At 29.2% G+C, this 26,641-nt stretch overlaps 1 protein-coding gene across 1 annotated transcript in view; it reads right to left on the bottom strand.

Annotated features, from left to right (window-relative positions):
- The window catches only part of LOC127285711 (odorant receptor 49a-like), a 69,662-nt gene extending 45,645 nt beyond the window's left edge, over positions 1–24,017 (bottom strand). The window contains exons 1-3 of the mRNA XM_051311849.1: positions 23,953–24,017; positions 22,968–23,087; positions 22,607–22,697 (exon numbers count right to left, since the gene is read on the bottom strand). Of these exons, the coding sequence (XP_051167806.1) occupies positions 22,607–22,697; positions 22,968–23,087; positions 23,953–24,017 (276 nt within the window). The remainder of the gene's footprint in view (positions 1–22,606; positions 22,698–22,967; positions 23,088–23,952) is intronic.
- Positions 24,018–26,641: the final 2,624 nt, after the last annotated feature.

The raw sequence follows: 26,641 nt of genomic DNA, 5'->3' as shown, positions 1-26,641 counted from the left end.
GAAAGCAATGGTCTTTATAGTAGAATTGAACCGAAAGTAAACTCTGAAAGTCCATTGCAATGTGACAAATCAAAGCCTCCACCTAGTAAAGAGTTTATTATCAACTCTATCGATAAATTGACTGAAAAGGAACAAGAACAAATAATTTCGAATGTTTTACGTAAGAAAGTTAATAAAAAAATACTTTCAGGTGAAAAAAAATCAATTAGAAACGTTCAACTTGAATTGAGTAATGATAAAGGCAAGAAAATGCAAATTTTACTCAATGGACAAAAAAATGTTAAACAAAATTCTTTTTCTGAAGAAAATTTAGATAATTACTTTGTTGAAAATAATATGTCTGCAAATCAAATGAGAAAACTTACAACTTTTGTTCGTTCACAGCCTGGTAGAAAATGTGTGCCTTCTAATTATCATTGTCATATAAGTAAAAAAATGAACACATTGGAAGAAGTATATAAAAGTAGTGATACATTTGAATTTGAGATAAGTTCATCAAAGAAAATAGAAAAGAGACCAGTGATATGGGCCGATGCAACAGAATTAGTGGAAGCTGTTATAGAATCACGCAATTTAATTGGTCAGTATAAAGTTAAAGTTATGGCTGACGGGGGGCAGGGAATTTTTAAAATATGCATCACGATCATTCCTGAAAATTATACGTCCATAATTGATGATGATAGTAGCAGTGAACTTGATGATTACGAACCTGAGACAAAGAAATTGAAGAAAGAAGCAAAATTGACAAGTGTTAAAAAGTTAATTATGTTGTGTATCGTTCCTGATATAACAGAATCATATGACAACATGAAAACATTATTTGAAATAACAGGTATTAATAAAATTTCATTTAAATTTTTGGCTGATTTCAAGTTAATGCTTGTCGTTAATGGGTTACAAACTGCTTCTGCTACTTATCCCTGCCCATATTGCTTCATAAAACTGAAAGAATCAAAAAAATCGCGCGTTGAAGATGACTTAATTTTTACTACAGATGATGATTCTGTACAATTAAGAACATATGGGGATATAAAGAAAGACTATGAGACTTTCCTAAGTTTAAACAAAAATAAGAAGAAAGCTCCAGAATGTCATAGCACCGTTAATGAACCTCTCTTTTACGATGAAGAAGAAAAAGATAAGTTCGTCGTTGATAAATGTGTCACTCCCGAATTACATCTGCTCCAAGGTTTTGTTAATCATTTATTTTTTGATGGGTTGGTTTTTCTCCTCACATTTGAAGTAGCATTCTTGTGGCCGGAAAAATTATCTCTTTCTTCAAAAAAATACCATGGCAATATATTCGAGGGAAATGCTTGTCGCAAACTACTCAAAAATGCTGATTTGTTGGATGATGAAAACATATATAAAACCGTTGGTCGGCTTCGCTTGCTGCCTTACATTAACTCATTTAAAGCGATGGATAAAGTCGTCTCCAGTTGTTTTTAAGTAAAAAAAATTGGAAAAGATTTAGATCGAAACATAATGGAGTTCAAAACAATGTATAAAGCAACTGAATGCTCAACAACACTGAAAATTCACGTAATTTCAGAACACCTTCAAGATTGCCTTCGTTTTCTTAATGGAGATGGACTGCCCTATTGAAAAAAAACACGTATAATTATACGTATAATAATACGTATAATTATACGTATAATTGTACGTATAATTATACGTATAATTATACGTATTATTATACGTATAATTATACGTATTATTATACGTACAATTATACGTATAATAAGACATACGAATTTGAAACAAGAATTATACGTATAATTATACGTATAATAATACGTATAATTAATTATACGTATAATAATACGTATAATTATACGTATTATTATACGTATAATTATAATTCTATTAAAAATAGAATAATAGAATAGAATAGATTAATTAGTAGCAAAATTGCGCTGAAAATTTTTAGAAATTTTAAAATGCAAATTAAATTTCACGAAAAAAAATATCGTCGAATGTCAATTCAAGCAGTCACCCATCCAAGTACTAACCGCGTCCAACGTTGCTTAACTTCCGTGATCTGATGAGAACTTGTTCCTTCGCCTTGGTGTTTCCGCTGTCTTGTCTTGATTAATAACTTTGTCGTATAAGTATTGTATCGCACCTAACCTCACTTTTAGTGATACTTATACGACAAAGTTATTAATCAAGACAAGACAGCGGAAACACCAAGGCGAAGAAACAAGTTCTCATCAGATCACGGAAGTTAAGCAACGTTGGACGCGGTTAGTACTTGGATGGGTGACTGCTTGAATTGACATTCGACGATATTTTTTTTCGTGAAATTTAATTTGCATTTTAAAATTTCTAAAAATTTCAGCGCAATTTTGCTACTAATTAATCTATTCTATTCTATTATTCTATTTTTAATAGAATTATAATTATACGTATTATTATACGTATAATTATACGTATAATTCTTGTTTCAAATTCGTATGTCTTATTATACGTATAATTGTACGTATAATAATACGTATAATTATACGTATAATAATACGTATAATTATACGTACAATTATACGTATAATTATACGTACAATTATACGTATAATTATACGTACAATTATACGTATAATTATACGTATTATTATACGTATAATTATACGTGTTTTTTTTCAATAGGGTGGGGATTTGGTCGGAACAAGCAGGTGAATCTATACATCGAGAATTTTTAGTTCATTGGAATAAATATAAGGTAAATGCAATAAATCACCCCTCATATGCACTAAAATTGAAGAAAGCTGTAGTTTCATTCTCATCCTTACATTTATGAAAGTGTTTTGTTTATTTAAATACAATATAAATTATTAATAAATATTTTCCTATTGTTACTGTAGTAAATGTCTAGAGAATTGTTGAATATATTCTACGAATAGACTATTTATGTCAAATTGCGAATACTGATCTGTTTACAAATTTTAATAATAGTTGCCAATTTATTATACACAGAAAAATAAACAATGATTATAAAAACGATTATAAATATATATATATATATATTTATATCATGTCTATGGCGTTTTCCTTCTTTTACAAATTACTTAAATTACGTTTTGAATGAATACAATGTGATGTCTTCTTCGACACATCAATTTTCACATTTTTAAATTTACAATTTTTAAAACACTGTAAAATCTGTAAATGATCTGGTGGAGAGGTAAGATAAAGTGATTTCGTTTTGTTTTTATGTATACAATGAGCCTATGTAAACAGATTTTCTCTACATTTTCACTTCATTTAAAATCTCTTCCTGACCACCGTGTGTTGGAATACTGTTTTTGAATAAAGTGTCTTCTGACTTGATCGAATCTTTTAAACGGTCATGCAATTCATCGAAAGACGATTTTGACATTCGAAAAAATTGAAGAATTTCTCTTTTTCTCTCATCAAATTGATTGAATCCAATGAGCTCTCTTAACCCGATTTTTACGACGCATAACACGGCGTCGACGTAGCAGACAAGCTGTGACAACTATATTTTTAATATTCATTTTTTAAAAGCAAAAATAAAATTATAATAATACTTTGCTGCACACCGTACTCAGGCTAACGTGCGACTGAAATCATACCTGAAAGAATTCCTTCGCATACCTGAAGTTTTCGTAGGATGATCAAATGTCGTACACGACAAAAATCGGACAGTGTGTAAAGCTCGTTCGTCCGACACAAATCGGATAGTGTGCAACGTGCCTTAATCCCTCATTCAGGAGATTTCCTTAATGGAGTTTCTTTAAAAAATTTTTTTTTTAATATTAGCATTTTTAAGTTTTTGTTATTAGGTTCGGAATCCTTATTTAATTGTTAATTTGTGCATATGTTGTTTGCATTAAAAATGTTAATTTTTAAAAAGTTTATAATTATATCATCACCTTTGCCAATCCTTTTCAATTTAACAGAAGATAGGAATTTTAATGTTTTATATTTTATCATTTTTAAAAATTATTTCATGTTCTATTTAATTTTTTATTTTAAATTTTCAAAAAAAAAATCCCAAATTAACTAGATAAATTTTTCATGAATTTTTTTAAAATTATATTTCTTCGCTTTATATATTATAGAAGAAAAAATTCAAAAACTTTTCTGGCAATAATAAACTCTTGGATGTTTGTTACAATACTTAATTAATACTTAAATAATTAATTGAAATACAATTTATTTGATTTAAGTAAATATTTATTTGATAATAAAAGAGTTATCAGCGATTTGAATGAAATAACATTTCTTGACTCAGAGCCAACTATAAAATTCTTATTTGTTTCAAATAATAAACTTGATGCCAATATAAAAAAAGTTCGAAATCATAGCAACGGTCACCATGGCGACGTTTACCATAGCAAGGTTGCTCTAATATATGAACATTATTTTAGGTTATTGTAAATAATATTTTATTAATAAATGAATAATATTATAGTAATATTACTGAAATATTACTGCAAGGAATTCTTAACCCCAAGTCTTCTCTTTGAGGTTAAGTGGATGGGATTGTAATGCAATATGAAAGGAGCTTTAAGGCCTTTAGTTCATCTTGGTGGCGCTAGTGGGGCGTTATGTAGGTGTCAACAAATCATGCAAAGATGGATTGTGACAAAAAGTACGTTCTCTTTTTGGTTGAATCTACGTCAGAAAAGGGTAAGCCTCTTTTAATCTGTAATGAATTTAAATTTCATTTTCATAAAAGTTATGCTGGTGGTGAAGAAAGGTGGATGTGTGCAGTTAGAAGTTGTAAATCATTTTTGCGTTCCTCTAATACTTCTCCGCGTGAAATTTTTTTAAATAAAAATGCGTGCGAATCTTTTCATTCTCATTTTAACAAATCTTTTTACCACACACATCCATCTATATTTAAAACTATTGAAGTTCTACTTGAAGTTCAAGTAGAATCTCATTTCAAATTAAATAGTGTTAAAACTTCATTTAAATATCAAAATTCATATTCAAAAAAGAAACGCGATTTTGTGCAAAATAAAATTAATGAATTAAATAATAATTTAATTACGAGCCCACTGGTCTCCATGAACTCGACAAGACACCTTCCAGCAGTATTGACACAAGTATCCAAAGACTTTCTCTCACAGGAGAATGGGAAGAGTAACTGGCTCAACTCATGATCAACCTGATTAAGATTGGCAAACTGCAGTAGCTCTGCCCAGTTCTGGAGGGTGATAAATTCTTACAGATTTAAATCGATGCAACATTCAAATATAGACCTTGCGTCATGGCAGAGATATCTCGAGAAATGTTATCCGAAGTGTGTCAACGATCGCTAAATATCGCTAAAATTTTCACACAAGTGATTTGCGGCAGACTTGAATTTTGGGCGGAGGAATTAGGCTTGTTTCCTGAGTCTCAGTCTGGATTTAGAAGGGGAAGGAGTTGCCTTGATAATATTTTTACCCTCAATTCAATTATCCAAATTTATTTAAGAAATCCGTCGTCAATAGTTTATGCAATTTTCATAGATTTTAAAAGCGCATTTCCTTCCCTTTCTCATGCAATTTTGTGGCCCAAACTTCACAAACTGGGGCTCAGTTCTAAAATTATTAATATTTTGATCTCGTTTTATTCAGTGGCAACAACAAATATTAAATGTAACAAGGGTATTACAGAATCTGTGAGGGTCACTCAGGGGGTACTCCAGGGTGAAGTTCTTAGCCCCCTTGAGTTCTTGTTATTCATAAACGATTTTGAAGACCATTTTTATAAACAGGGATGCAGGGGCATTGCCATTGATAGCAAAACAGAAATTATGACCCAGGGATATGCGGACGATTATGTTCTTTTATCTGACTCGCCACTTGAAGTTAGTAATAAATTAAAAGCACTTCGGTCATATTGTGACTTAAACAAATTAACTGTTAATATTAATAAAACAAAGATTGTTATTTTTTCTAAGACGCGAACAGCAAAAAATTTTTCTTTTTGCTTCCTCGTGGAGGAAGCTATGTAGTCCTTTCGTTTATAAACTTTTTAAAAATGGTGAAAACAAATTTTCCTCTATGAGGCAAAATTCCTGAAATGTCCGAACAAAAAATTAAAAGTTCTCGAATTTAATCCATACTTTTCTAAAATGTTGTTATTGTTGGTGAAAGTCTAAAAATCAATTATTATTGAATTTAATAAAATAGTTTTTGAATTACAACGTTTTTAATTTTTGACTTTTGAAAAAAAAATTTTTTTTCAATGTACAATATTTATAAGTAGAATGCATAAAAGTTAACATATATATAATGATTTTTAAAGCTTTTTTGACGAGCTACACGCTGTTAATAAATTTTTTTTAAAATAACATTTGACCTTGAGATTCAAGGTCAAAATGTTAATTTACGTTTATCTCAAAATCGGATTTTTTAAAATTATTTTTAACTATCTCAATGGAAAGCTTGACTAATTTCCTACAAAATATGTAATTTTCAGAGTGGGATCTTTTAAAGTTTTTGAGATATTAATTAATTAATTAATTAATGTTTATAACAAATGAAATATTTTACAAACGAATAAAGTTACCGTAATTCTGAAGTTAGTAATTGAAAGTTAACGTAATTCCGCATCCAACGAGGCCTATATGAAGTATTTTGGATAAGTAGATCGTTAATAAACAATTAGTTAACATTGCAATTGTTTATTAACAATCTACTTATCCAAAATACTTTATATAGGGCTCGTTGGATGTGGAATTACCTTAACTTTCAATTGGTAAGTTCAGAATTACCATAACTTTATTTGTTTGTAAAATATTTTATTTTTTACTAACAACAAGCATCCAAAAGCCCTATATTAAGTATTTTTGTTCAATTTTAGTTAAATAACAATAAAAAATGAAATATCTTACAAACAAATAAAGTTATCATAAATCTAAACTAACCAATTGAAAGTTAAGCTAATTCCGCATCCAACGAGCCCTATATGAAGTATTTTGGATAAGTAGATTGGTTATAAACAATTGCAATGTTAACTAATTGTTTATTAACAATCTACTTATCCAAAATACTTCATATAGGGCTCGTTGGATGCGGAATTACGTTAACTTTATAATTACTAACTTCAGAATTACGGTAACTTTATTCGTTTGTAATATATTTCATTTGTTATAAACATTAATTAATTAATTAATTAATATCTCAAAAACTTTAAAAGATCCCACTCTGAAAATTACATGTTTTGTAGGAAATTAGTCAAGCTTTCCATTGAGATAGTTAAAAATAATTTTAAAAAATCCGATTTTGAGATAAACGTAAATTAACATTTTGACCTTGAATCTCAAGGTCAAATGTTATTTTAAAAAAAATTTATTAACAGCGTGTAGCTCGTCAAAAAAGCTTTAAAAATCATTATATATATGTTAACTTTTATGCATTCTACTTATAAATATTGTACATTGAAAAAAAATTTTTTTTTCAAAAGTCAAAAATTAAAAACGTTGTAATTCAAAAACTATTTTATTAAATTCAATAATAATTGATTTTTAGACTTTCACCAACAATAACAACATTTTAGAAAAGTATGGATTAAATTCGAGAACTTTTAATTTTTTGTTCGGACATTTCAGGAATTTTGCCTCCTATATAGAAACATGTTATATGAGATCCTGATCAATTGTCCGGATGTATGTATGTGTGTGTATGTGTGTGTGTGTGTGTGTATGTGTGTGTGGATCGTTTTTGTGAACACGATATCTTTAACAGGTTTTAATGGATTTTGATAAAATTTGGTTGGCTTATTTAACACATTAATCTCTCAAAAATGACGAGAGGATTTTTAAAAATACCCAAAAAAAAAAATTTTATCGTCTTTTTTCCAAAAATTTTTTTTTAATTGAAAAAATTTTTAAATCGAAAAATTTAAGGTAATATATAATATAATCGTCTTCTTTATGTCAAGATGAATCGATTGATATATATAAAGTATAGATTTGATTGAAATTTAAAGAATTAAAGAAAGTTAAAAAATCAAAAATTCTCATTTTAGCTAAAAAATGATGTGTTTATTTAAATTCATGTTTATATATGAAATAATTTTATTCCCTGCATTGAAACGAATTGGTTGGTATATATAAAGTATAGATTTGATTTAAAATTTGAGAATTAATAAAAATTGAAAAATCGAAAATTCATATTTTAGCTAAAAAATTTTGTGTTTTTTTAAATTCAAGTTGATGAATAAAATAATTGTATTCCTTGCATTAAAAGGAATCGATTCGTATATATAAAGTTTATGTTACACTCAAAATTAATTAAAATTTTCTTTATTTTTCAAAAAATTTAATTAATTTAAAACATTTTTAACTCCAAATTTTTTAAATCAATCAATTGAATTGGACAAATTCATTGCTTCCTTCACGAGGAAGCGAATTTTTTGCTTCACACAATGAGGAAGCATAATGTTTATGAAATAAACATAAAGGACCCCCTCCTTGTTTTAAATATGGTGAAGAACGAATTGAAGTGGTAGACAGTTATGTTTATTTAGGCGTGCCATTCTCTGGGTCTTGTTCATTTGCACCGGCTGCAAAGAAATTCACAGGTTCAGCAAATTTAGCGATTGGGAGCGTTCTGAGAGTGATTCACCTGTCTGGGGCTAACTCGTGGAACGCGTACAAAAAATTATTTGATAGCCTTGTACTGAGTATATTAATGTATGCTATTCAAGTATGGGCGCTGGATTTTCTGGACCTTCTTGAGAAAACACAACTTTCTTTTCTGAAGCAATTACTATTTCTTCCTAAAAATACCCCGAGTTATGCACTGAGAGTTGAGACTGGCTTTTTACACCTCTCTTTTGTAGTTTTAAAGAATGTTTTATCATGGTTGACTAGAATATCGCGGATGGATACGTCGCGTTTTTCTAGACTTTGCCTAGAAAGATTAATATCATTAGCACGAACAGACCAAAGTGCAAAACTGAATTGGTTTAATCAAATTCGAATATTTTTTATACTGTCTGATTTAACTTACAAATGGGATAATTTTTCTCTATCTTCAGTGGCTATGGACAGTGGGATCATTCTCAGAAATTACGAAGCTTACTTGAGGAAGTCGGATAATGACCGACGACTCTCCTCCAACAGCCTTTTAATTTTTCCTCATCTTTTCTTACAAACTGGAACACAGCCGTATCTTTTTCTAAGTCTGAAACTATTTTACAAAAGAATTTTAGCACAACTTCGTCTTTCTAATAAATATGTTACAAGAATTGTAGTTAATCGTTCTAAATATGATTTTGATATGGAAAATAATTGTATTTTTTGTAATGAGAAAAATGATGACTTCCATCATATTATGGTGGAATGCCCGGCGTGGAAACATGTTCATGAGAGATTGTTCCCCAGAAACCCTAATTGTGATGCAACGGACCATTGGCTAAATATCATATCCTCAAATAATATAGTAGAAATTAAAAAATTTATTAATATGTTTATCACTATTTTGAATGCGAGAGATTTTAGGATTTGCTGAACCATCGTATAGATATTTTTATATACTCTTTTTTTTGTCTTTTGTAATTTATTTTGTATAAAGCGACAATTATGTATCTCACTCAAGTTTGTAACTCCTCTTGTATGAACGTAATGTTCACCAGACAAGCGTAAATAAAAATAATAATAAATAATAATAATTTAATATCTCGTATAAATTTTGTACAGTCAGTATCATATTACTACCATTTGCAATAACTTTACTGAAAATAAATTCTACTAATTTAAATTCTCTCAAATTAAAAAGGTTTTATTTCAAACTGTTTTTAATATAAATACTTAGAGTGTATTAATTAATTTAATTATTCAATAATTTAATTAATTAATTTTTACAATAAAATATATATTTTATGTTTTTTTATATGATCTAGTTCCGCGATCAACCTAAATCTACAACCTTTTTTAAAGGTGCAAAAAACCATATGTACAAATTCAAATGGTGCTTTTAAAGCCCAATTTTTTAATGGCTTTTCAAGCCTTGAACTTATAAATTTTTTTTTTATTTAAACATGAAGAATTTTTGAAGGGCCTTTAAAGCCTGAAAAATAAATTTATTTTTAGTTTTTTATTTTAAAGAACACATTTTTTAAACACGCCAGCATTAAGATATGTATATAGAAATGTTTTAAGCTGACAGTCCTAAGGCTGGAACACAAGTGTGAAGGAAGAATTGTTTTTTAAAATATTTATTTACTTTTTCACTTTCAATAAATAATAAAGCAACTGACTTATAATATTTTTATTTGAATCTATTTTTATTATAAACTATGCTTTGAATAAATAAGGAACTAGAAAATATGTTTTTTATAGTGTATTTCATAATAGACAAGTAATCGGTTATTTGTAGGAAGAAAGATATTTAGAAAATGTTCGAATTATAAACTTTTTAAATATCAACATTTTTAAGTCAAACAACATATGTATGAAATTGTAATAAAGTAAGGATTTCGAATTTGATAAAAAAAAACTTGAAAATGTTGTTATTTAAAAAATTTATTTATATGTAGAAAAAGCAGTTAAGGAAAACTTGGAAAATCTAATTTATGAGAGATTAAGAGACCCGGCCCCCGCGGTGCTAGTTCGTCGCTCCGACACTCGAACTCAGGCTCCTGTCCGCATGGTGGGGGAAGGTTACTTTCCCTCACGGGAGCGAATTGATGGTCGCCCGAAAATAGAATTGACAGAAAATCTAATAGTGGATACATTTTTAAATTTTGTGGGTCTCCTATCAGTTGGGGGTGTCGTAAACAATCATGTGTTTCTCTGTCATCAACAGAAGCAGAGTAGGTACGTCGCCTTAGTAGAAGCAACCCAAGAATGTATATGGTTACGTAATCTACTACAAGATTTTCTAGGGAATCTTCAAGAGAAAAAACTCATCTATAAAGATAACCAAAATTGTTTAAAACTGATTTCAAATAAAAAATTTAGCCATCGGACAAAACATATTGACACTAAATTTCATTTTTTAAAAGATTTCAAGAATCAAAAAATTATAGATTATAAATATTGTAAAGTTTATATGAGTTATAATTATATGTATTAAATAATATTGTTGTATTTTTACTATATATATAACCCATTTCCTCCATCCTAACCACGTTAAATTCTAACAGAAATGATTGGGTATTCACGGTGGGTTTGGACTAACTTTAACCCAAAAGTACTGGCCCATCTCGGTTCTCTTCAGATATTAATTCTATACTATTTTTTAAGTGATTTGAGCCCAAAAAGAAAAAAATCGGTAGAGGTATTTCCGAATAAATCCAATTTTTGTATTTTTTTAAGTTTAATTAAATTTAGTAATGTAAAGAATGTACATATTAATATTTTCGTCAGTAAACATAATTTTATTATTTTATCACATAAAGTGGTAAATATCTAAGAGCTTCTATTTCCATTTTAGAAGGAATGAAAACTGTTGTATTCACAAACAGCGCGTTTTAATCTTTCTGAATAATCGGGTACTGTTTGACAAAAATCTCGCACGTGGAAAAAAACTGCATGAACTTTGGGTGTTACAGGAATTACCAATTGTAAGTAACTCGTTTTGAAATCTTCAATGGAATTTTTGAAAGATGGATTTAAATCGTTACTAAAACATGCTTGCACAACCATTTTAAACTTGTTAAATGTTTCGACATACTCGAGAGTACCTGGAGAAGAAGATCGAGAATGAAGAATATCAGTCTTTTCTAATAACGTTTTGCAAGCATTTCCATTAAAACTGGAACTTTCATGGCGAACATCTCGTACTACACAGCATGCTTCAGCTAACATAAGTGCATCTTTTTCAAATTTTTGAAGAAGGTCAAATGGTTAACTACCCCAAGCAGTAGGTGCAATATTCTGGTGGAGTAATTATTTCCAAAAATAAGCGATCTTGTTCAACTGAAAAAATAGGAGGATGGATGCAGTTCTTAAAGTTTTTTGCTTTAGCTTTTAGATCCTGCATTACGTCATTTTTGATTATATTCTTTAACATTCTTAATCGTTCGATAATCTCCACAAATATGCATTTTAGTTTTTTCAGCGTAACACCAAGTGCATGGAAACGTACTACTGTGACTCACTATGCCCACCAAAATGTTTGCTAATTTTAAGTCTGTAGCGATGGTTCCTTTGAATTGATTAATATTTAACGCAGACCATAATTGATGAACGTTTTGATAATTTGCTTGGGAATTCCGGGCGACAGCCAGTACTATCAATTTATTTACACAACTATCTTTGAATTTCTTGGCGCAAATTCCGTCTTTGTATTTTTGACGTTGTGTCTCGTTGTTGAAGTGATTACTCTTTCCTTGGATGGACAAACACACCTTTAAAAAGCCATCTCCACCATCGATACCAAATTTCAAATGGTAATCGGTTACACTGCGTTTGTTAATCAGGTGTTTAATTAAACTTTTGGTATCAATACAATAAGCTACCGTTTCTGTAGCTTCAGTTGTTTGATTGATTTTAGTCGAGACAAAATTAAACGTTTTTGCAGTGAAATAGCTATCCAAGCAATTACTTTTTTCAGATAATTTTTCTTTTAAATTCGGTTCTATAATTTTCGAATTTTTCGTTCCAATCCGTCTGGCTTTGGCATGTTCAAGCGTTTTGTTTTGTGACAACTGTAAACTTGTTTGGATTTTTGAAATATCATTCGCAGATAATAGTTGCTGTTTTGTTGATTTTAATATATTCTGTGTTCCAACTACTAATTTCAAATGCTTCCCACCTTTAGGTTGGCTTAAAGATATCGATGAATTTTCTATGTTCTCAACTTTTCTCTTTAACAAAGTTGAAACCACTAGATCAGATATAGTTTTTGTCCTGACTCCTCAATTGTTGCTGTTATATTATTCAAACGAGTACTTAGATTGCATTCATAAGAAATACCACTACCAATTCTTGAAAAACACTTGCTGGAGCGATGTTCAATGACAGGTTTTATATTCTGATCTAAAATAAATATAATTTATAAATTTTTATTTAAGCAATGAAATATTATCCAATATAAAAAATTAATTACTGGCCTGGCATTCTGAGATCTTTCAATGTATTAATCCGAGGTGGTAGACTGTTTAATAAATATAAATAAATAAATTTAATAAATAATATAAATATAAATAAATAAAATAAATAAAGCATAATGCATCTAGAAATGCTGATTACTTTTCGAAGTTATTTTCATTAAAACTATTAATAATAAAATAATTAAACTAATTGACACAAATAATCCTTTGGTTTTTTAGAACAATTAAATTTCTACTTGACAATTATTAATCTTATTTTAAACAGATTTAACAATTTTCGAAGTTATTTTCAATTATTATTACATATTCGTAATAAAATAAATAGACGAATTAACAAAAATAATTTTTTGATTTTTTAACACAAATAAATTTACATAGCAATTATGCACATTGTTTTTAAAATATGTAAACGAAATAAACGAAAACGTATTTAAAATATAAATTTTATTAACCGTTTGATGAATTTTCATTTTCTTTTTCTAATATATTTCCTACTTCTTGAAACCATTCGTGGTGTTGTGATGAGAAATCGCCAGAATTCAAAACATAATTTTTTGAACATTTCCAAAGCTTCTGATGGAAAGATTTGATTACAAATATCCATGCTACTATTGCTTTCTTCATTGTTGTCATTTTCATTATTGTTGTTATTTTCTCTTGTTAATTGTGCATTTGTAATAAAATTTACTATTTCATCGTCTGTTAATGGTTTCCATCCGATATCTGAATCGTCTGTGTTAAACCATTCAGAAACGAGTTTTTCTGGTTCCTTTACAAGGTTTTCTGAATTACTTAAATTTTCACAGAATTGGTTGAATATTTCTGTAAAAAAAACTTCTGATTCATTGGAATCATTCGAAGATTCATTTTGGCTGATACTTAAAAGGATAGCCAATGTAGGGTCCTGCTTAATAATACATGACTCGCCTAAAAGAGGTTTCCAAATTTTATTTAATGTGGAGTCTTTTAAGTTTTCCCAAGCTCTTTATAAATTAATAAAACAATAAGAAATGTTCATCTCTTTTAAAAATTCAACAGTACCGCTATAGTTAAATAATGCACTTCTTAACAAATTTTTTTTATAATCTTTTTTTGTGAGCAAAATATTTTATATTTTATTAACCCATTAACGACCGCCAGGACGAAAAATTTACCTTCACTTAGCAGCTGTTATTTTATATGAAAAAATAATTTAAAAAATTCAGGATAGCCCATTTCTAACGTAAAATTTATCGCTCTTTTCGATTCTGAAGTCCAAATTTAATTATAATTAAATCCTTAATATTTATAACAATTTTATTGCAAAAAAACATGATTTTCTGCAAAAAAAATTTTATTCAAAAAATATTTTGACATGGAAAACGACAGTTAATTTGCTCCGGAACCCAAAATATTGCGTCCTCGAATACCCAGCTACAAAACTATATAGTTGTAAATTTCAAAATTTAAGATGGCGGACGACAAAATGGCGATTTTCCACTAAAAAATATTTAAAAAATACTATTTTGCAAAAAATAATATATTGATGAATTATTTTTTTTTCTCCACCATATACTTATGTTTTTTGGGTCACTAAACACGAATACGGTATAAGTTTTCAAAAATTCAAAATGGCGGATCCAATATGGCGGACAATTTTTTCAAAAACTTAATGGATTTATCTAATATTTGTTACTCGGGGGTTTTTGGGGTCGCCGGTTACGAATCTGAAGTTATTTTTCAATAATTCAACATGGCGGATCCGAAATAGCCTACAAATTTTAACCCTGCAGAAAATCCTTTAAAGTACGCGTCTCTTTAGGAATTTTTATAAAAAATGTTAAACAATTTGATTATTTCAGTACTCCTTTGACGGTAGAAATGGTGAAATTTTATGGTCACACAGTAATAAAATAGTAGATCAGTAATAAAAAATGTGTTCGATTTCAATATAAAGTGAAATAATTCGAAATCAGCGACCCCAAAAACTCAATAAGTATTGATTTTCAAGCAAATTCGGTGAATTTTAAAATTTGTATGCTATTTCGGATCCGCCATGTTAAATTATTTAAAAGTAACTTTAGATTCGTAACCGGCGACTCCAAAAACCCCCGAGTAACAAATTTCAGATAAATCCATTGAGTTTTTGAAAAAATTGTCCGCCATATTGGATCCGCCATGTTGAATTATTGAAAAGAAACTTCAGATTCGTAACCGGCGACCCCAAAAACCCCCAAGTAACAAATTTTAGAAAAATCAATTAAGTTTTTGAAAAAATTGTCCGCCATTTTGAATTTTTGAAAACTTATACCGTATTCGTGTTTAGTGACCCAAAAAACATAAGTATATGGTGGAGAAATAAAAATAATTCATCAATATATTATTTTTTGCAAAATAGTATTTTTTAAATCTTTTTTAGTGGAAAATCGCCATTTTATCGTCCGCCATCTTAAATTTTGAAATTTATAACTATATAGTTTTGTAGCTGGGTATTCGAGGACGCGATGTTTTGGGTTCCGGAGCAAATTAACTGTGGTTTTCCATGTCAAAATATTTTTTGAATAAAAATTTTTTTGCAGAAAATCATGTTTTTTTGCAATAAAATTGTTATAAATATTAAGGATTTAATTATAATTAAATTTGGACTTCAGAATCGAAAAAAACGATAAATTTTACGTTAGAAATGGGCTATCCTGAATTTTTTAAATTATTTTTTCATATAAAATAACAGGTGCTAAGTGAAGGTAAATTTTTCGTCCTGGCGGTCGTTAATGGGTTAACATTAATTAATTAATATCTCGAAAATAACAAAAAAAGACGTCTTAATATTTTTTGTGGTGAAAATACACATTTTTAGCTTTAAAAAAAATATATATATAAAAAATGAAAAGGACCGAATTTAAAAAAAAAATTCGAAAAAATTTTAATTTTCAAAAAAATGGGTTAATATTAGAATTTTTTGAAATTTTTTTCCATTATTCGAGTGAGCAGGAAAAAACCTTTCAAAAACATACAAGACAAATTATTTTTCTTCTTTCTGTTTAAAAGTTACAAGTCTTCAAAAATTCACTGTTTAAATTTTTCAAAAAAATTTAACCCCCTCCCTCTCCGACAGTTTTTGAAAAAACCTAACAATACTTCATGGTTAAAGTACTCACCCTTAGGGTTAAACTATGTGCAAGTTACTATGATCAACTTTTTTTTCACTTAGTTCGCTACAGGAATTTTACCCCATATATATTTTATGTTTTTGCTTCTACATAAACACAAGTTTTCATTCATTTATTAATAAACCTTAACAATAAGAATCAATATGAATTCCTATGTAGAAACACAAATGAAAATTCCTACATGAATTCATACTCAAAATCGTCTCCTAGTGTTACATTGTTTTTCCATGTAGGATCCCATGTAAGATTTTATATAGGAATTTCCAGTAGGGACATTCGCACCACTGAACATTGTAACAATCAAATTAATTTTAAATGAATATGAAATTAGAAATAATTATTTAAAATTCAAATTAAATCAATAATTATTAAAATTGCTAATTTTCCGAAAAAAAGTTAAATCATTAAATTATTTCAGTATATTTTACAGAATTAGTAAAAGAGTAGCGGATATACAAGATTCCTTAACAAAGTTTCTTGTAATCTCAGAAACTTTAGTTATATCAAGCAGAACATTTCAGGAGTAACTGAAAACAGTTCTGTAATTTTTAAAATGGACCCTAGTGTAAAAAAGTTTTGTATTTTCTAAAGAATAACTTTTGAGAAAACGTTGAAAATGTTTAGTGGAATCTAAGTTGAACGTGGTTTAATTTTGCACGACACTCTTTGCTGCAAATACTCCATCAGAGTTCTGTAAAATTCGTCCTGGATAATCACGTGACGCGCATCAGGTGAGCGCGCAAGTTTAGTGTTGTATGTGTATGTGTGTCGCTGTGTGTCGCCACATGTGGATTGTCCCTGTGCATAATCAACAATTTTTGTAAGTATCGTTTTCTTTATATTTAAAAATCAATTAAAACTTATTTAATAGATATTTAAGATTCTTTAAGTGCAAATTACATGATAAGTGTAAATATATTACAGAAATTTATAGACAAGAAAGATGTATCTATATAGCTTTGTCGAAGTATAAGGTTAGGTTACCTTTGCACGTGTTACTGTTTTGAAATAAATTTTGTTTAATGTACTATTTTACTTTATAAACTCTGAAAACATAACTTTATTTGTTAATTGAACAAAAAAATTTTTCATGTTTAATTGTAAATTGTTAATCTTTGTAACTAAAACATTTTCCAAATTGTCAAGATTCATATAATTCTCTTTCTTTTTTTGGTTAAATTCGAATTCATTTCCCAATTCAATAAGTGGCTTAAATAATAAATTGTATATGTATAAAAATATTAAAAACCTAATACTGTTAATTTTGTATAACATTTGTGTAAATTCTAAGGTATGAGAAGATTCCCGCGCAAGACTTATAGGTAAATCATGTCAATTTTTAATGAGGTAAGCTAGTCGCAAAAATCGAAGTGTCAGTATTCAGGTACCAAAATTGAATGTCTATTCTATGCATTTTTAAAATGAAATATTAAACAATGATAAAATATTTTATTATTAAGAAAATAATACTGTTTGCAGAGTTTTGAATTCTTTTCGACACCACCCAATGTGCCTTAAAAAGTGGAGTTAACACCTTCTCAAATTAAAGAATTAAGAACTGTGGATTCAGCTCTTCTTGATTTATCGTCTACTCCTAATGTGGAACCAGTTGAGATTGTTTCGACAGAGACTGACACAGGACAAGCACAATCCGAAAATATTATCATTGAAGATAACTATGAAAAAAATCCTCACTACGTAGTAAGTTTAGCACTTTTTCAAAAACAATTATTCGTTAAATCATTTATTATAAGACAGAAATAAAAGAAATTTATTTTTAGCGATTATCAAAATTAATTGGAAGTGGCGAAATACTGAAATTAGTTTATCACGCCTATAATCAACAAGGAGGTTATTTAACCGAAAAAAGTAGAAAAATTTTAGTTCACAACTTTATTGATTTGAAAAAGAAGGCACTTTTAAAAGAATTTAATGGAACGCCACTAGATGATTGGAAGTAAGCTTTAATATTATAAAAAAACTAATAATGAGTAAAATAACTGAAACTACTTCTTTTATTCTGTCAAATAACTTAAATTTATTTAATTATTTATTTTATTTGGTTTTAGCATTGATGAGTCCATTTTCAATAATTTTGCTGCCACAATAGAAACAGTGTTCCCAAGTGAGAATGCTGCGACGTATTATTCTCCTTTCAAAATCGAAAACGGAGTCAGATTACCCTGTACGGGTAAAGTAAAATACCATTTTGATTATATAAAAGGGGAATTAAGAAAACAGAATATTATTAAGCCATATGATAAAAAAGCGCAGAAAAAACTTTCAGCAGAAGTTAGAACGTGTAGTTTTGAAGGTAATATATTTAATCTTTTTATATAAAAAAATAATTTTTTCCTCTCGAAAGTTATAAAAAATATTTATATTTTTTTCAGAATCAATTGAAAATAAAATCAAATAACTTGAAACCCACTCAGACGAAGTCGATGTAATTAAGCAATATTGGTTTGACTTTAAAAGAAAAACGAGAGTCGTATATGTTAGTCATACCGGTAAATATATTATACTTATTTATACTTATACTAATATTCGACAACTTCTCTTGCGATTAAAATGACAAATTCGTTTTATAGATTGCTAACGAAGAAGACGCAATGTTAGACAGATTAAAGCTGATTTTGTTATCAAAAAAATTAACGTTGCAGCCAATAATGGTGATTGTTGGATCGTTAATTAACGTTCAAAAGATATACGTCGTTATTGACGACACATATTATATATGTAACTCCGTTTTGGAAGCTGTGTCTATTACGTTTAAGGCTTTTTTTTCGTTACACTGTGCTTACCCTGTTGAAGCATACAATGTTTGGCATTTTATGCAACGAGCTGTTTTTGGAATTAAACTAGTCGGAGAAAAAGTCAGTCTTAAAATAAGGTCTCTCAAAAAACAAATAGAAAGTGTTCTTGCTGAACTTAAAACGACGTGATGACTGTCTCATTTAGAGAATTTTTTTAAAATTGTGTTTTTCAGAAAAGCCTTTACGTTTAATGTTTTGTCTGTGCTAAATCGACTGAAGTATGAGGTCTTAAATTTTGTTCTTCGTGACCTTAGAGCTACATAATTTGTCTTTTTAAAAAAAAAGTTTTGAATCGTTTGGAAAAGCTTTTACTTTCGAAGCATTTTCTCCATGCACTGTGCTTATTCGACTGACGTGTTCAATATTAGCATAATAATGTTGCATAATAGTATAATAATATATACGTTAGCATAGAAAATACATTTTTTTAATTTAGAAAGACACGATTTATATCTTTTTAAAAAAAACGTTTTAAAAAAGCCTTTGCGTTTAAGGTTTTCTTTTCGTTGTTCTGCGCTTATCCAATCAAAGTATATGTTGTTAACATAGTAGAAAATATATTGTACGTAAATTTAGAGCGACATGATTTGAGTCTCTTTAAGAGGATTGTTTTCAATCGTTTAAGCAAGCCTTTACATTTAATGCTTTCCTTTCGCTGTCTCAATAATAAATTATTTTCATTTTAAAATGTTTATGTGCTTTGCGTGCGACTGCTCATTTTCGGATAATGAGACTCTGGTACTACATGTAGAATTAGCGCATATGTTTTCCGATACGTTTCAATGCACAGAAGCTGATTGTCAAAAGAAGTATGCAATTTTTTCGTCATATAAAAAACATCGAATTTTGAAACACAGTATTAAATTGCTTCCTGAATTGGATAAAAAGAACGTTTCTACTTCAGATTTCAGTTTTTCTCTTTCTTGTGAATCAGAAACAGCAGAGGAAGAGCTATATATTGATAGTTCCGATAGTTCTGTAAATGAATCTGAATTTGATGAAAATCAAATTGATGAATACTTGCTCTTCGATATCTCAGACAAATACGAAAATGACTTTAAAACAAAAACAACATTGTTTGCCGCTAAACTATATAAATTAACGAGTGTATCCAGAAAATATGTTAACGACATTATTAATGATGTGTCAGACCTATTCGAGTGTTTTCAATGAGTTGGCAAATTTTAATCCTCCGGAAAATTTGTCTGTAGATCCTCTACATGATATTCCAGACGGCATATTAAGGTACGATGTAGCTCTGGTCTTGAATCATTTCATATATAAAAAAAAATATTTCACACTCGACGATTTAAATCTCCGACTTGCAGGTTTCAATTACGGAGATAATTTAAAAACAAACAAACCTATGCCTCTTTCGGAGAAAAAAATCAAAAGCGGATATCTAACTATGTCAGCTGCTGAAATGATGAATTAATTTCGAAGTCTATTTCTCCTCATCGGACCATTCGTTCCTAAAGAAGACTCTCATTGGCAATTGCTAACTAAATTGAAAGTAATAGTAGAAATCATCTTCAGCAAAGTCATCAGTTCTGACACTCATAAGTGGCTAGAGATAGAAGTAACCGAATATTTAATCCAACTAACAACATTGCATCCTGGTTACTTAAAACCTAAACACCATTTTTTAATTCATTACGCGCGAGTAATGGAAGCAGTTGGCCCTCTTGCACCCTTGAGCACGATTCGTTTTGAAGGAAAACATAGAGAGGGGAAAGTAACATCTCATGTTTCTATTTGCAGAAAAAACGTCTGTCGAACTATAGCTGTTAAAAGTCAGCTTATGCTAAATTACCGATTTATGAACAAAAATGATACTCAGGCACCATTTGAGAACGGTCATGTTCAAGTCAAATCGATAAATAAATAATTATATTCTATTTATTATATACTGCAAAATATCGACATCTGTTATAATACTCCTCTAATTACGAAAAATAATATAAGCGACTGTTTTAAATAAATTTTTAAAACTTGTTTGTAATTTATAAATTAAAAAAGTAAATTAAAACAAGAAACATTTTGTTTTCACTGTTTTTCCTGATAATTACTTAACCAATTTATTATTTAACTCTTTTGATGAGCTATAAACATTAGTTTATTTATAATATTTTTATTAGTTTTTAGGCATTCTAATTTAATGAATAATAAGATTATTTTTAAAGTTTGAATGTCTTTTAAACTAATTTAACAAAAGACTTTAATTATATATGTAATATTATATGTACAATAATTTGTTCGTTTTATAAAATTATTTTCTTGTAGTAAAAATATGTATTTTTTTAATAATCGGACAATCTATTTTTACGAAAATATTTTCTTTAAAATATCCTCCTTTTAAAGAAAATATTCTACTTTGCACATAGATAAATAATCCAAAATTGATTTAACGTAATTTACTTTAAAAAAAAGTTAAAATTATTGTAAGTTAATTATTTTAATATAGCATCATCTTTTTAAAAAGAAATTATAATAGGTTTAAATAAACAAATATATTATGGCGGAAAGATTCATCAAAGTTTTTGTCAAGAAAATATAACCTCAAAATGAATTTGACGTATTATTCATTAGATAGAACAGGTATATAACGCGTACTGTAAACACATACAAACTGTTTTAAAAAGATTTTTTCTTTTAAAGAAATTCACGAACAATTTTAATTCACTAATATCTTGTAAAGCTAAAAGACTAATTTGAATACATATTCTTATTACACAACCATTATAGTGCTGTTCTGCCTGACTGACATTTTTGGATATGACAACACAAGCTTAGGTAGCCGCGTGCGTTAAAAGTATTCCGTAGATCGGTTAGGTAGTTCGTATAAAAATGATAGGCAGGTTTCGAATCCTCACAGCGTCAAGAATTAATTACCCAAGAAGCACGTAATATATCCTTAATATCAAGGTAATATTACACGTGAGATTCGTAATATAACGCTGTAATATTACAGTAATCTTACAGTGATCTTAAAATGTCCGCCTCAAGGTAATATTACCGGGAATATTACTGTAATATTAACGGTAAGATTACTGTAATATTACAACGTTATATTACGAATCTTACATGTAATATTACCTTGATATTGAGGTTATATTACGTGCTTCTTGGGTAAATTAAGTGCGTTTCAGTTATGCGAAAATGTGTATAGAATTAAGAAACAGTGACTTTAGGATTAAGAAGTAATAGAAATAACAGTATAGAATGTGTAAAATAATTATGAGTAGAATAATAAATTTTTTTTTGCAGAAAAAACGATTTAGTGGCTCCATCTATGATGCCACAAATTAACTACATTAGTAGTTCTCTTTTTCAAGTGGAGGTGCAGCCCTAGGTCAACCCAGTCTTTCAACTGCGCAAGTTGTTTTGCGCAACATTTTACAGAACTCCTGTTAGAAAATGTACGACGGGTTACAGAAGAATTTAAATTTACATTATTCTTGAATTTGGCAGAAGTTTCCTTTACATTTTCGTGAAACCATTCTTTATTCATTGTGAATGACACTGTTTTAATTTATACTAACTTCTTCTCCATATCCGCCAATCCGCAACTAGTTATGTAAAATATACTGAATTTATTTTTTCCGTGTAGCTTCAACTTACCTGAACTCCTTGAAAACCTATCAATAACATTGTTATGCCCAGGATGAAACAGAATAAATTAGAAAAACAGACCTCGATGTTTTCTGAAAAACTTTAAAAAATATTATGTTAGCTTAAAATCTTTATCTGGAAAGTGTTTTTTTATTTACAAACTATTAAAATTAAAACAAAAAATTTGTCCATAAAGTACCTTACTTTGTCTATTTTAATTAAATTTTATACATCTCTGGTAATTATTATTTACCAAAGCAATCATAATCTAAAGTTCATAGTCAATGATATAAGATTTTAATGCCTTATTTTAATAGCTTGCAAAAGAGTAATTCTTCTACTGGGCATGTATTAACACTAAAATACTAACTTAAGAATATCATTATGTAGCTGAATACACTTAATCATTCTTTCGTATATCTTGCTGTCCTTAATTGGATCACTTTTACTAACATGGTAGTTTTCGTCAACAACATGATTTAATCTGTATCTGAAAAGATGTATTTTATTTTAACTTAAAATAATGTAAAACTTTTTTTAACATAGTTTTTTAGCCCGAATTAACAATTCACCGCGTTTAGAGAAATGTTACATGACACATCGAATGAAACTACAGATAACTGGTATTTAGTATTTGATATATTTTTATTTAGAATACCTGATGAGAATGTAAGCTTGCAAAATATTTGCAGCAATCTTGTGTCAAGTGGCAAAATGTACGATTGGTGCCAGCTTACTCAACAAACTTGATGCAAGTATACAGTTTAAATTTTTTACCTCCCAGGTGTAATCTTCCGTACAAAGTAAAAAAGTATATAATAGTTAACAATAAAAACATTGTTGTTTACGGCCTTTTTACTTTGGAGTTCTCACTTGCAGTAATGGACACTACATATTCAAAAATAATTCGTATTCTAAAGAACAAAATTAAATTTTACTTAATTAAAAATTATACTTGTGTAGCAAGCTTACTTTACTATCTTGCATCAAGCTTGCAATGCAAATCTACAATAATAGTACTTCTTGTTCCTTGCCACAGACTTACATGTATGTTGCAAGCTTATGTCCTGATTGGGTAGATATGATGAATAGTTTCTTGGAATTATAAATTTGTGTTTGAACGCTTTCTCAATTTCAACTAAAAGTGTGTCAGTGTGATATTAATCAAATAGAAAAACTATGCTTACCATAAAACTTCAAACATTCCACAAGCATGTGTTACGCTTACAAAGAAGATAAAATCTATTGCTGCTATATTCAACAATGTGATATATGCAGCAAAAATTGAATGGAGATAAATATAATAATAGTTACTCTCATTGTCAATCAAGACGTAGTCAAGATGAAAAACATACATTTTTGGTCTTGATTCATTTAGTGGCAAAACAACGTCCAAGATGTTTGGTAATAGTGGTGTCATCATATAAATTGTTACCGTTATAAAACCGTAAACTGAAAATAATAACATAGGACTATAATAGTACAACCTTTCTATGATTCGCAAAATTATGTGAAATGGTGATTAACCACTTCTCTGGGAAGAACGGCAATTTGCGATCCAGGTTGTTTTTACAGCACTGGCGAAAATACTACAAATGTCTTTCCTACTTTTACATAATTTTTTTATTTTATAATTATATTTTCTACACTATAACATATTACCTACACACTTAAAAAACTAAGTAAAAGTTGGAACGCTATTTTGCGTTCCTTGCTAATTCTGAACAGCAACGTGGAACGCCAATTGGCGTCCTTGCCAGCACAGTGATTAAACTTTGCGTTCAATAATTGCTCAAATATTTAAGTAATTTAGAATGCTTTCAAAAAGTGACAATTTTTGGTGTTTGAGGGTGCAAATAAAATAATGTAGGATTAATTAAATATATTGTTTATTGATAAAGAGTTGAAAGCTAAGGTTGTGCTCTGCTAGGCAGTAGCTGCTTCACTCCCATGAGGAGAAGTGGTATACCCCCACTCTACCTGCTGTGCCTATGCTCGGTGCTTGAGTGAACAAGGCACCTCGGGGGGACGGAGTGGGGTCTTCGGACATAATGACACTTTTATTTTTTATGGCTCTAGTGAGTTTTTCCAAAAAATTATAAAATTTTTAATTATACACATTTAAAATTTTTTTTAAACATATTCACATTCTTCAGAATTTCACTATTAAGGCACTCTCACACCTTTTTGGCTGCCTGCAGGTTACCATGACAACGGATAAGAGTGAGTGCGACAGAAAATTTAAAAATTTGAATATTCAAAATTTCTGTCTCACTCACACTCGTGCGTTGCCATGGTAACCTGCAGGCAGGCAGCCAAAAAGGTGTGAGAGTGCCTTTACAAGCATATCTCTATCCATTTACAAATGGTAATATTTAAATTTTTTATAATTTTTGATGAATTTATTTATAATTTGTACATGTATGTATAATGTATTTCACGCCAAATCAGATACCCATTTTGCATTTCCGATTTTTTTTAAACTTATTTTTATTTTAGTACTGTTGGAGAAAGCTTTCATCTTTTTAAAAAATTTTGTTAGCAAGCTACTATATCATTTTTACTACTATATCCTACTATATTATATTATTATATACTACTATATACTTTACTATATCATTAAAATTCAGAATTTTTGAAAATCTCGTATCTCGTAATTGGCATGTTAAAAAATTGAAATGAATCATAAAAGCTAGTCGTATCTCAATCAGTACTAAAGAAAAATTAAGTTTCAAAAAAATCGGAAGTCATCATATATATATTAACTTTTTCTATGTTTTTATTTTAAAGCACACTTTTCCCTTCACACTTTCTCCAGGCTTAGGATTCAAGAATGAACAAAAAAAAATCTTGGGGGTAGGGGGTTGAAAACCTGATTTTACGCACGCAAGTCGAGAACCCTAACCGATCTACTACCACGAACACGTATAAGAGAATAAAATTTTCTCTCTCTCATGCTCTTATGTTTCGATTGCATAAGATTTTCTTGTGTAATATTAAGTTAACATAAAAAAATATAATGCAAAGAAAAAAATTAATCAATAAAATTTTTTAATTTTTTCCTTTTGTGATTTTAAGCACAAGTCTTTTGTAAGATTGCAGGAAGCATATTCTAAGCTTGTGTTTACCACATATGAACCTTTTTATTGCAAGCTTACATTAAGCTTTTATTGAAACTTTACATTAAGCTTTTATTGAAAGCTTATAAAAATCTTTCATTGGAAACTTGCAACAATCTTTCATTGCAAGATTGCAGCAAAATTTCTTTGAAAGTTTGCTAAGGTGGGACAATTTGTTACTTGAGGCAGTCATGCTGAAAGCTTACCGCGGAAGCTTGGGAACCTGGTATATTTATAGTGCTTCAAGGTTGTTGCAAGTTTTTGTGCTGTCTGGGAGGTGAACTCAATAGTTCCGCCATGAAGGTACTATCTTAATTTGTCTATCCTTCTCTAACTCATTCTTCCGGTTGCGTTTGCGATTACGGTTACGATTCTATTATGCTCAGGCCTTAAGCGTATCACGTATAACACCTAACCTTACAAGCTATACGTTTAACCCATATCATAATCTCACAGCAGAGTATTGTGCCATGTGGCTAATTGCGCCAGTATTTACGGTCATTTAATTCTATGGCTGTATTTATAGTCACATTTAGGGTCGTGTCGTAATTATGACTATAATTATTGTCGTTTTTGCATCAAGGAAATTTGTAAATTTTTTTAAATGCATTTTGTAGGTCAGATAACGATTTGCACGCGAATTATACCCGTATACCTGTGCGGCGACGAAATTCCGCCTGGCCCATTCTCCCGCTCTGTGACCTACCCCTCCGTGCGTAATGCTGTCAAATTTCCATACGTCTGTCACTCTATACTCGGATGTCCTTTGCGTAAGTTTCAGCGCAGCGTTGTTATAGAAGTTTTATCAAATATGGCCAATTTAGGTGAGACACATATTTCTGAGGTGAAAAGTCAGAGGTGTAACATTTTACTGATGGTAAATGGTATTAAATTTGTAAAACAAAAAATTGTAGCATCTGGGGAA

The sequence above is a fragment of the Leptopilina boulardi genome, unplaced genomic scaffold (assembly GCF_019393585.1).
Source record: "Leptopilina boulardi isolate dan_hultmark-lab unplaced genomic scaffold, ZJU_Lbou_2.1 LbouV2_341, whole genome shotgun sequence".
In the NCBI taxonomy this organism is placed as follows: Eukaryota; Metazoa; Arthropoda; class Insecta; order Hymenoptera; family Figitidae; genus Leptopilina; species Leptopilina boulardi.
Note: the sequence above shows the minus strand (reverse complement) of the source record. Positions and strands in the feature narration are given on the sequence as shown.